General features: G+C 51.5%; 2 protein-coding genes across 2 annotated transcripts in view; both read left to right on the top strand.

The window, feature by feature from the left end:
• Window positions 1-2,301: 2,301 nt before the first annotated feature.
• TRIR (telomerase RNA component interacting RNase) lies at window positions 2,302-3,005 on the top strand (the record flags this gene model as incomplete). Its single annotated transcript, XM_014592626.1, is given in 2 exon segments — window positions 2,302-2,379; window positions 2,609-3,005. Coding segments are annotated over 2 exon segments (186 nt in total), but the record flags the coding sequence as incomplete, so codon positions are not given.
• Window positions 3,006-11,588: 8,583 nt separating this feature from the next.
• TNPO2 (transportin 2) overlaps window positions 11,589-12,531 on the top strand; it is an 18,518-nt gene continuing 17,575 nt past the window's right edge. The window contains 1 exon segment of the mRNA XM_027776760.1: window positions 11,589-11,862. The gene's annotated coding sequence lies outside the window, so the exon portion shown is untranslated.

Below are 12,531 nucleotides of genomic sequence, written 5' to 3'. Positions count from 1 at the left end.
AGTTTGGAAGGGAGCCGCGGGTGGGGGGGCGGGCGCCGAGGCCTGCCTTGGCTGGGAGAATCGGGGCCCGAGAGCGGGCAGCGGGATCCAGGTCCACCCTCGGGCACCGAACGGGTTACCGGCGTGAGGTCGTGGAGCCTGGATTCCCGACGACAGGGACCTGGGGTGGGGACTCTCTGGAGCCTGCCCGCGGGGACTGGGAGTTGAATTGCGACACTCCAGGGATGGGGGAACCTGGATACCAGGATTCCTGTTAGTTGCCTGGACTTTGGATGCTGGGACCGCTCCCCACCGTGGGGACCGAGGACAGATTCCGTTTGAGCTGCGCGCGTTAGAGTCAGACGCTTACTGTGTGACCTTAGGAAAACTCCTTGACTTCCCTGAGCGTTCCTTGATCAATGTCCATTTTCTGAGCGCTTTACCTTGGGCTGGGCATATGGCCGCGACCACGGCAGCCTAGAGATCGCTGCTTTCCCGGAGCCTCTGGGCCAGCGGACCCCCCACTTGTTATAATGGACACTATTGCATCTTCGGATGTGTTCCGGGTTCTGCGAGGTGATCCTGGGAAAAAAAGATCTGCCCGGTTCCTAAACCCGTGGTTCGCAATTGGGGATGACTCCCACCCCCCCATCCCTGCATGTGGCAAAAAGTCTGGGGACATTTTTGGTTGTCACATTAGGGGTGGCGGTGCTAGTGCATCTAGGGGTGGAGACCAGGGATGCTTTTCCACATCTACAAGGCCTAGGGTGTCCTCCCCCAGGATCATACTCCCTAGAATGTCATGAGCACCAGGTTGAGAGACTCCGGGTTAAATAAATGGGACATGTATTTATATATATATATATATTTTTTTTTTTTGAGAGGTTTTTGCTATAGGGCATGTGCGCTCGCCAGACAGAGAGACAGAGACAGAAAGCAAGAAATCACCCCCCAGGGGGATGGCCACATCACAATCCCTTCTCCTCCAGTCTCCTCTTGGGATCTTGGGCATGCACGCACACGCGCCCAGCGTGAGTTTAAGCGACCGGGTCTGGGACGTGAACCGCAGTTGACTACATGGGAGTCCAGCGACATAGACATTTCGCCAACTGCTGGTCCCAGTGGGACGTATATTGAGTGTCAGCTCTGAGCTTGTTTCGTCTCTGGTGTTGAGATCGCATCTCTATAGGGAGCAAGGAAAAACATTGACTTGAGGACTTGAGACTCACAGTTAGAATGGGGGTGCCGAGAAGGGTCAAATCCGGATCGGCTGTGTGATTTCGGGCTTGTGCTTTAACCTCGCCAAGCCTCAGTTTCTTCTGTTAAAGGTGGGTGTGAGAGGGGCCCGCAGGTGGCGTGGTTAAGACACTCGACTCCCATGTGGTAGTTCAAGCTGTGGACCTGGTGGCCGGAAATGACACTGGACAAATGCGTGTGTGCCCAAGACCCAGAGAGGAGCATGGAGGAGAAGGGATGGCAGAGTGGCCAACCCCCCCCAGCCGGGTGCTTTATCTCGTTCCCTCTCTCTGTCTCCTGTCTCTCTCAGCTGACTGCATGCAAAAACAACAACAACAAAAAATGACAAAACAGAAACGAAAAAGATTTGAGAATAGTCCATCAGTACATGTCATTTCATACCTAGTTGAGGGGTGCAGATGGCGTGATGTCTGTGAAACCATTGTCCCCCCTGCCACACAGGAAGCCCTCAGTCCCCGGGAGAAGATGGGGTGGAAGGAAGCGTCAGGTCCTGGGTGGGTGTGACAACTGAGAGGACCTTCCTTGAACGGGAGTCACTGAGTGCATTCGCAGATAGAGCAGGCCAGGTTAGATACAGGGGAGACCGTGTTGCTTGCTGGTTAGCGATGCGCCCAGTGGCTCAGACCACCCGAGCCCGAATCCAGCTCCATCATTCCTTGCCAGCCTGACCTCCACTCTGCAGAAACGGGCGGTTCTGACCTCGGAGTCACTGAAAGGGAGAGAGGGTGATGTTAGTTCGTGCACAGCCCTAGGCACAGGGTTCCACAGACAGTAAACGCTCCCTAAAAAGCTGTCGCCTTCCTGCTGAAGGAGGGGGAGGCCCTGGCACACCCACATGGGTGCTCCTCTGCTCCCCGGGAGGGCAGCCTGGGCATGGCGGGCCCAGGGCAGGCGCTAAGAGTCGCATGTGCTCCTCTGATTGCTGCGCAGGTCGCCGGCTGTCGGAGCTGGCCGCGGCGTCGGGACGGGCCACCGGGCCGGGCTAGGAAGGTGTAGTGGGCCTCAGCGCCGCCCAGCGCGGGCCCGGCTCCTGTAACCGTTGCAGTCTTCTGTCCCTTCACCCAGGTGGGCAAACGCAGAGGCGGGAACAAACTAGCCCTCAAGACGGGGATAGTGGCCAAGAAGCAGAAGACGGAGGATGAGGTGAGCGGGCTGGGCGGGGGGCGGCCGGAGACCCTGTGCTTCTCCCTTCCAGCCTCGTGCCGGGGCCGCCAGCCCAGAGAACCGGTCCCTGCCTGTGTTCATCTGGAACCCTGGGCCTTTGGGGCAGCCCCGGGGATGAGGGATCGGCTGTCCAGGACAGTCCTGACCGCGCTTCTGGCCTCCCCTGCACCCGCTCTCCCAACCCCCACCCTCCTCCCTGCCCCGACAGGTATTAACAAGTAAAGGGGACGCGTGGGCCAAGTACATGGCGGAAGTGAAAAAGTACAAAGCCCACCAATGCGGCGACGACGATAAAACTCGGCCCCTGGTGAAATGACCCCTCCCCTGCCCGCCCACGGCCTGGGACTCTCTGCGATGTACATAACTATTTAATGTCGCGGCGGCGTGGCCTCCCCGAGGACTCCCCGCAGGACACCGAGACGCCCCCGCCGCCGGCCCTCCAGGACTCTTTTGTACCTTGAGCACTTGCTCCTGAGACTCATAGGACAGTGGCCCACTGTCCTCTCCCCGCCCGCCCCCTGGCGTTTTCTGTCTTCCTCCTCTCGCCCTCACCCCTGCCCCTCACCGTCACTTCTGGGAAGTAAAGAATTTGACTTAGTGCCGGACCTGTGTGCTTGCTTTGTTTTCTTTAGGCTCTTTTCTTTTTATTTTTTTAGAGATTTTTTTACCGTAGGGCACATATGCTCACCAGAGAAACAGAAAGCAAGAAATTACCCTCCAGCAGGGATGGCCACGCCGCAATCCCTTCTCCTCCGTTCTCCTCTCGGGATCTTGGGCACGCACGCACACGCGCCCGGCGTGAGTTTAAGCCACCGGGTCTGGGACTCGAACCGCGGTTGACTATGAGGGAGTCAAGTGACGTAACTATTACGCCAACTGCTGGCCCTGCTTTTAGGCTCTTGAAACTGAGCTTTCCCTAACGAAACCAGGACTGGCCCTGGATGGCAGGGCAGGGCAGGGAGGTGGAGGTAAGAAGGACATGGGCATCTCCTTACCCCTGAACGCACGCCACCATGGTGCCATAGGTTCCTTTCTGTCCACAGCCCCATCTAGGCCTGGCCTAAGCTTTTCTTCTTTTTATTTTTTAAAAATTTTTGCTACAGCACACATATGTTCACTAGAGACAGACAAAAAGAGAGAAAGTGAGAGAGAACCAGGGGGGTGGCCATGCCAAAATCCCTCCTCCATTATCCTCTCAGGATTTGGGGCACGCACGCACATGTGCCCAGCAAGGTCCTTATGCCACCGGGTGTGGGACTTGAACCACCAAGTTCATAGGGATCCAGCCGCCTTAACCACTACGCCACCCAACCAGCCCCACCCAAAGCCGTTTTTAGTTCATGTAGCGAAGACTCACTGAGCACGAGGACGGGCCAGCACTGCCCTAGGCCTGGGGCCTCAGCCGTGAGCAGAAAGCACCCTGGGTGCTGCTCCAGGAGATAGAGGGGATGCCTCAGGGGGTGACTGCCAGCAAGCCCAAGGAGCAGGCTGGTGACGGGAGGGCATATCCAGTTTATGGGCTTTTCTTCAGGGGACTGAGGGAGCCGAGGAAGCGTGTCCCAGACACAGGGAACAGCCAGTGAAAAGACAGGTTGGAGAGTGCCCGCCCGACCACGAGCGTGGAGGAGGCCTGCGTGCCTGGAGCCGGGGAACGAGGCGACGGGATTGTATTCAGAGCCTATGTGCTGGTTAGGGTGAGCATTCAGAATGTTATATTTATTATTTTTTTAAAGGGTTATTTTATGTAACTTTATTTATGTATTTCCATTTGCCCAGAGAGGGACAGAGAAAGAAAAAGAGAAAGCACGCCACCAGATCTGGGACTTGACCCGCAGTCAGCCATGTGGGAGCCCAGTGCCCCTAACCACCATACCACCTGCCAGCCCCTGGAACAATATCTTTCTATTCTTTTTTTTTTTTTTAGAGAGGTTTTCACTACAGGGCGCATGCGCTCGCCAGACAGACAGAGACAGACAGAGAGACAGAAGGCGAGAAATCACCCCCCAGGGGGGATGGCCACACCGCAATCCCTTCTCCTCCATTCTCCTCTCGGGATCTTGGGCACGCACGCACACGCGCCCGGCGTGAGTTTTAAGCCACCGGGTCTGGGACGCGAACCGCGGTCGACGACGTGGGAGTCCAGTGACATAGCCATTATGCTAACTGCTGGTTACCATTATCTTTTTATTTTTATTTTTTAAACTGTATTTTTAGAGAGATTTTTGCTAAACAGTGGATGCCCTCATTAGAGACAGAAGTGGAAAAATCACCCCGTGGGGAGGTGGCTACCCCGCGATCCCTTCTCCGTTTTCCTCTCGGAATTTTGGGCACACACACACATGCGCCCAGTGTGAGTTTTAAGCTGCCAGGTAGGTCCAGGTCTCAAGCCATGGTTGACTACATGGGTATCCAGTGCTATAATCGTGCCACCTGCTGGCCCCTCTTTTTTTTTTTTTTTTAACAGGTCAAATTAAAAAATAAAAAAATTATTTTTTAAAAATAAGAATTACTTATTTAATTTTATTTATATTTTATTTCTTTAAATTTAACCAGAGAGACAGAGGGAAAGTGAGAAAGCAAGCCACCAGGTCTGGGACTTGAACTGTGGTCAGCCATGTGGGAGTATCCAGCACGTTAACTACCATGCCACCTGCCAGCCCTGCCCCTCTGTTTTTAAATCTTCATGGCTGGAGGGGAGAGTGAGAAAGCACTACTTATGGGGTATGGTTATGGCACCCCTCCCTCTCTCCCTCTCTTCAGGATCTTGGGCTCACATGTGTATGTGTTCAGTGTGTTTTCCAGGTTGTCACATCTGAGACTTAAGCCATGTAGTCGGCTGGAGACAGACAGCCAGACGAGGAAAGTGAGAAAGCACCCGTGGGGGAGACGGCCACATTGCAGTCCATTCCCCTTTCAGGATTTTGGGTGGGCATGCACACACATGTGTCTGGTGTGATGTTCTTTTTTGGGGAGAGATTTTTGCTATAGGGCGTGTGCGCTCACCAGAAAGAGACAGAAAGTGAGAAATCACCTCCCGGGGGGATGGCCACGCCGCAATCCCTTCTCCTCCATTCTCCTCTCAGGATCTTGGGCACGCACGCACACACGCCCGGCGTGAGTTTTCAGCCAGTGGGTCCAGGACATGAACCGCGGTCGACTACGTGGGAGTCCAGCGACATAGCCATTATGCTAACTGCTGGTCCCGGGTGCCCAGTAGGATTTTCAAGCCTTTGGATCCAGGACTTGAATGGCTCAATCAGCCACGTGGGATCCAGCGGGCTTAACCACCATGCCACCTGCTAGCTCCTTCCAAGGTTTCCTGATACATTTTGGGTATGTGGCCTTGATCTGACCAACTGAGGCTGGGAGGGGGTGGTGTGAGACCCGATTAGAGGGGTGTCTCCATGGAAGAAATTTTATATGTATGTGTACAAACACACACAGGACACACCACATAGTTAGACGTTTTATGGGGAAAAATCCTGAAAGGGACCCAGATGAGAGTGGAAAAGACAGCATTTCTTTTTAAGGCTTTTGCCACAGGATACATGTACTCACTGGAGAGAGACAGAGACAGTGAGAAATCATCTCGCTTTTGGAATAGCCACGCTGCAGTCCCTTCTCCATTCTCCTTTCGGGATTTTGGGCACACACGCCCAGACACACGGTGTGATTTTCAGTTACCAGGACCAGGTCCAGGATTCAAACCACGGTCAGCCATGTGGGAGTCCAGGAGTCCAGTGCCATAACCACTCTGCCCCTGCTGGCCCCAAGAAACCAATTTTAAGTAAGGCGATCACAGAGAATCTCCCTGAGAGGGACCTGCAGTTGGCGTAATGGCTATGTCACTGGACTCCCACGTAGTCGACCGCGGTTCGTGTCCTGGACCCGGTGGCTTAAAACTCACGCCAGGCGTGTGTGCGTGCGTGCCCAAGGTCCCAAGATTGGGGCGGGACCATCCCCCCGGGGGGTGATTTCTCGCTTTCTGTCTCTCTCTCTCTTTTTTTTTTTTTTAATTTTTTTTTGGGAGAGGTTTTCGCTATAGGGTGCGTGCGCTCGCCAGACAGAGAGAGAGAGAGACAGAGAGACAGAAAGTGAGAAATCACCCCCCAGGGGGGATGGTCACGCTGCAATCCCTTCTCCATTCTCCTCGCAGGATCTTGGGCACACACATGTACCCGGTGTGATTTTTAAGCCACCGGGTCCGGGACACGAACCGCATTCGACTATGTGGGAGTCCAGCGACATAGCCATTACGCTAACTGCTGGTTCCCTGTCTCTGTGTCTTTCTACGACTGCATGCACCCTATAGCAAAAACCTCTCTCAAAAATAAATAAATAAAAAGAGAGAGAGAGACTCTCCCTGAGAAAGCGACATTTGTTCCAAGTCTTGGAGGATGGACAGGCAGGGAGGATGGCCCTTGGAAGAGTTTTCTAGGCAGAAAAAACAGCAGGTGCGAAGACCTGGGCTGAGGAAGAAGCCGACTTCCCAATGGAGAGCATGCCCCGCCCTCCCTGTGCACACACGCTGAGGCGCTTCTGATTTATTTTGGACAGCAGCTCCAAGGTGTCTCCCTCTGACTTCGGGCATAGCGAGCTGGCCCCCGGTGAGTGTGCCTTAGGGAGGGAGTATGGCGGCCAGGAAAACAGGCTGGCAGAGCCGTCCCTACCGTCTCTTCCCCCAAAGCCACCAGCCGCCGCTGGATCTTTAAAAAGAAACAAGGAGGAGAACTAGGTCACCCCTGCAGCAGCTCAGCCTCTATTCTGGAGCGCCAGGAGACAGGAAGAGCTGAAAGTTCAGGAACCTCCGATCACGTGCTTCCCAGCCCCGACCTGGGAAAAGCCTAAAGCGGGAGGAGAATTCCGTTCCGGTGTTGGTGAGTCTGGCAGCCCTGGCCTCCGACTATGCTGATGCCTGTTGGTTGTGTGATCTTGGGCAAGTCGCTTGGTTTTTCCACGGTGGAGGTTGTTCACCTATACAACAGGTAAAACGGAAGCACTGGGACCAGGAGGTGGCATCCTGCTTACGTTGCTGGACTCCCACAGAGTCGACCGCTGTTTGCGTCTCTGGCTGGGATGGCTTAAAACTCATGCCGGGGAGCCAACAGGTGGTGAGGTAGTTAAGGCTCTGGACACTCTCACATGGGCGACCACGGTTTGAGTCCCAGACCTGGTAGTTTGCTTTCTCACTTTCTTTCTGTGCGTCTCTCTCTGGTCAAATTGAAATAAATGAATGAATTAAAAAAAAAAAAAAAACTTATGCTGAGCATGCATGCGTGTGTGTCCAAAATCCCTAGAGGAGAAGTGGGGGAGAAGGGATTACGATGTGGTCATCCCCCCTGGGGAGGTGATTTATCACTTTCTGTCTCTCTGTCTCTCTGGCCAGCACATGCACCCTATAGGGAAAATCTCTCTCTCTTTTTTTAAGAGGTTTTTGCAGTAGGGTGCATGTGCTTGCCAGAAATACAGACAGACAGAAAATGAAAAAAATCACCCCCGAGGGAGGATGACCACGCTGCAATCCGTTCTTCAGTCTCCTCTCGGGATCTTGGGCTCACAAGCACCCGGTGTGAACTTAAGACTCTCAGTTTGGGACTTGAACCATGGTCTACTACATGGGAGTCCAGTGCTATAATCATTCTGCTGGTCCCACAAAAGTCTCTCTTAAAGAAAAAAGAAGAGAGAAGCATCAGAGCCATTAGGTAGAGTGGTAGTGAAGGTATTGGAATCCTCCATGGCTGACTACGGTTCAAATCCTGGACCTGGCAGCTTTCTCTCTCTCTCTCTGGTCAAATTGAATAAATAAAATTAAATGAATAACTCTTAAGAAGAAGCATCAGGACTAGTCACATGGCATGATGGTTAGGGTCACTGGATCCCACATGGCCAGGTGTGGGGTTTGACTCCCAGACCCAGCAGTTTGAAAAACATGCCAGGCGAGTGTGTGTGTGTGTGTATGTGTGTGTCTTCCCAAAATCGTGAACAGAGAAGGGATGTGGTACGATCATTCCCCATTCCAAGGAGATCCTTTCTCACTTTCTCTCTCTCTCTCTCTCTTCCTATTTAGTAAGCACACGTACCATACAGCAAATTAAAAAACAAAAGAGAAGCATCTCTACAGTCAAAAGGCAGGACAATATTCAACTAGTCTGGTCTCGCAGGCCTCTCATGAGTGCACCTCCACCTACAAAAAAATTCAACTAATGGGGCCAGCAGGTGCTGTGGTGGTTAAGGGTGGTGGACTCCCACGTGGCCAACCGTGGTTCAAGACTTGGACCAGGTGGCTTCCTTTCTCTCTCTTTTTCATTCTCACTCTTATTCTGTCCCTCTCTGGTCAAATTAAAATAAATGAATACATAAACAAAATAAAAATAAATATAAATAAATAAATTTCTTAAAACAAAATTCAACTACTCAACTTTGTTTTAGGATTTCCATAGGGCCTTTGAGCTTGCTGGGGAGAGACAGAATGAAACATAAGAGAAAATGAAAAATCACCCCCCAGGAGGGACTACCCCACCATAATTTCTTTATTCTCCTCTCAGGATTTTGGGCATACGCACACACAGCCCCAGCGTGATTTTCAAGCCACCAGGTCCAGGACTGAAACTGTGGTTGCCATGTGGGAGTCCAGCGCCTTAACCACCATGCCACTTGCTGGCCCCTCAACTTGTCAACTCTAACCCTCAAGTTGTTAAAACACCTATCAGGACTGGCAGATGGCGTGGTAGTAAAGGGCACTGGATTCCCCATGGCCGAATGTAGTTCGAGTCCTGGACCTGGCAGCTTGCTTTCTCACTTTCTCTCTCACTCTTTCTCTCACTCTATCCCTCTCTGGTCAAATTAAAATAAACAAACGGGGACCAGCAGGTGGCATGGTGGTTAAAGCACGGGAGACTCTCAGATGGTTGACTATGGTTCAAGTCCCAGGCCTTGGTTTCTCTCTCTCTCTTTTTTTTTTTTTTTTTTTTTTTTATTTTTTTTTTTGGCTATAGGGCGCGTGCGGTCGCCAGACAGAGAGAGACAGAGAGATAGAAAGCGAGAAATCACTCCCCAGGGGGGGATGGCCACGCCGCAATCCTTTCTCCTCCATTCTCCTCTCGGGATCTTCGGCACGCACGCACACGCGCCTGGCGTGAGTTTAAGCCACCGAGTCCGGGACTCGAACCACGGTCGACTACATGGGAGTCCAGCAACATAGCCATTACACTAACTGCTGGTTCCTCTCTTTCTTTCTGTGTCTCTCTCTGGTCAAATTAAAATAAATGAATGAATAAATAAAATTAAAAATCTTTTAAAAAAGATAAACAAATGGATAAATAAAGTTAAATAAAATAATTCTTAAAAAGAAAAACTGTCCTTGCTTCTGTCAGTGAAGAGGTTGGTTTATGTCTGAAAAAATACTGCCTTTTACACTGAAGCTAGTGTGCGTCTGTCTCCCATCTCACGTTCAGGCTTCGGGGCCTGCTTCCTGTTTTCTTGCACCGGTTGCTTCCAGTTGAAGTTGATTACCATGCATAGGGTCGTGAGACTTGCATGAACTAACATTTCAAAATGGATCGGCATGGGGCCGGCAGGTAGCGTGGTGTTAGAAGGTGCTGGATTCCCACATGGCTGACCAGAGTTTAAGTCCTGGATCTGGTGGCTTCCTTTCTCGCTTTTCCATTCTCTCTGCTCATCAAAAAATAATAACGAATGACAATAAATAAATAAATCATTCTTAAAAAAAAAATCACTTTGGGGGCTACCCGGCAGCGTGGTGGTTAAGGGCGCCGGACTTCTACACGCCAGCTATGGTTCGAGTCCCCGACGTGGCGACGCACTTTTGCACTTTCTCTTTCTCTCTCTGGTGAAACTGAAATAAATAAAAGTTAAATAAAGAATTATTTATAAAAATAAGTATTGAAAAAAAGAAGGTTTGGCATATATCAAGTATTTAAGAAATAGGGGGGTGGGGTCCACATGGTACTGTGCTTGTTAAGGTCCTGGACTCCCACAGGGCCAACCGCTTTGGAGTCCCAGACTTAGTGGCTTGCTTTCTCTACTTTCCCTCCCTCTCTCTCTCTCCAGTGAGTGCACATACTCCGGAGCAAAAACAAAAGAAAACAAAAACCTGATTAAAAAAATAAATTTTTTAAGAAAAATAAATGGGGGGGTTAATTTAAAAAGGAAAAAAAAAAATAGGGCCCGCATGTGGCGTGGTGGTTAAAGCACTAGACTCCTACATGGCTGACAACAGTTTGAGTCCCAGACCTGGCTGCTTGTTTCTTCATTCTCTTTCTCGCTCTGGTCAAATAATTAAAACAACAAAACGAAAAACAATCAAACTTGCCCCATTCAGTAAGAAAGACTAGTGTCACCACGCGAGAATCAACAGAGGATCTTACATGCGGCAAGGACCTGCTTCTCCCAGTGTCTGGCCGAGCTGCAGGAAACTTGGTATAGTAAAGAGAAGAGGTGGACATTAACAAATTTTTCCTGCATCCCAAGTTTGCTTTCCATCTGACCCTTATCTACATCAGCTCCCAAACCTGTTCAGAGATCTCCCATCACTCGTACCCTCCGAAACCCCCAAACGTAGTCCTGGCCGCCAAATACTAATCTTCCTTCCGCTCAGCATTAAGCCCGGCGGGTCTCTCACGACCCTTCCCTGTTTGATTTCCAGCCGGAGCTCCAAAGCGAGGGACCTAGGCGCATGGCATGATGGGATTTGTAGTTCTAGGACTTACCCGGCGGGGCGAGGCAGAGGTCTTTGCGCATGCGTAGGTGGCGGCTTTCTGCACGTGTGGTTCAAGCTGGGGTCTAGTGGAGGTGGCTGGGGCAGGAATTCCCTCTGTTCTTTTAGGAATTCTCTAACTCTCGGAGTGGAGTTAGGCACAAGCCGACCCCTTTCTAGCCTGGCAGGCCCCAGTACTTGCTTTTCGTGAATGAACGGAGCTGGAACTGACTTACCAACGGGAAGTGGGCTAAGAAACCCTTCAGGCTGAATTAAAAATTGACCTGCGTCTTACCTAGGGGATCAGAAAATCCCTCAAAGGCAGGATTGCATTGTCCTGTGGGATCGGATCCTTCGTTGATTCTGTAAATATTGGTTTAGGGAGGGGCTCAATACAGGGGAAGGACGACCTTGAGCCTTGCAGGGCAAAAGCCACATTTTAAAAGAACAGTTTGCCGCCGGCCAGGTAATGCTTAACTTGAATTATCTCTAGTCGAGCAAACTGTTTTTTTTTTTTCCTTTCTTATACTGATTTGACAAGTGGGGAAACTGAGGCTCCTGGGGGTAGGAGTTCGCCCACTTTGTCATTGTCAGGGCTGGTCGAGAAGCTTCAGCTCTTTCCTACACCGTTTGTTATCGAGAAACTGCCCCATCGATTTCAGACGGCGCAAGGACCGCGAAGATTTCTTTCTTCATGATCTCACCCTCGCCTGTTTCCCGAGCTGTTCCACCTCATTCAACTTCAGGTAAGGAAAAGGATTAGGCCTCTGGCTCCAGTTTATTTTCTTTAAAGTGTTATATCCTTGTATATATATGTGTGTGTGTGTGTTAATTTCTCTGTAAAAACTTTCGAAAAAGTACTGGAAAAATCTGTAACATAAAACGTGGCGGAGGTATCTGTAGGAACCCAGCCCAGCACAGGCACCCCTTTGTCCGGCTTTCTTCCCTTTGTTTTTGGGTATCAAGTCCACCCGCGTGATGGTCTCTCCGCGCTTTTCCTGCGCGCACGTGGTGAACACATCCCAAGTAGTCTCCAGCCTGGGGGAGGGAGGGACAGTCCAATTCCTATTGGAGGGGTTGACAGGAGCGCAGCTGGCTCTGGCCGAGGGGGTCTCAGGCCCATCGCACACCAAACCCCCCCAGCGCACTGCCAAACTCCCAATTCCAGCAAGGAGCTGTGGTCCGGTCAGCATAAGATGCTGAGGAAACGAGCTGCTGGGAGGACCGACCGGCTAGAGAGGCTGTAACTCTTTCGTCACGTGACCCGGCCTAGCCCGGACCTAGGTCTCTCTAGGGCCAGCCCACGTGCGTCTTCCGGGCCTTTCAATTGGCTGGGCTGGGCCAGTTTGAACGGAGTACGGAAGCCTCGGCGGTTCATCATCGGCAGCGTTCTTTTTTTTTTTTCTTTTTCTTTT

This window comes from Tupaia chinensis, unplaced genomic scaffold (assembly GCF_000334495.1).
Source record: "Tupaia chinensis unplaced genomic scaffold, TupChi_1.0 Scaffold138060_1, whole genome shotgun sequence".
NCBI classification, from domain to species: Eukaryota; Metazoa; Chordata; class Mammalia; order Scandentia; family Tupaiidae; genus Tupaia; species Tupaia belangeri.
The sequence above is the reverse complement of the archived record's forward strand: the minus strand, read 5'-3'. Positions and strand labels throughout refer to the sequence as shown.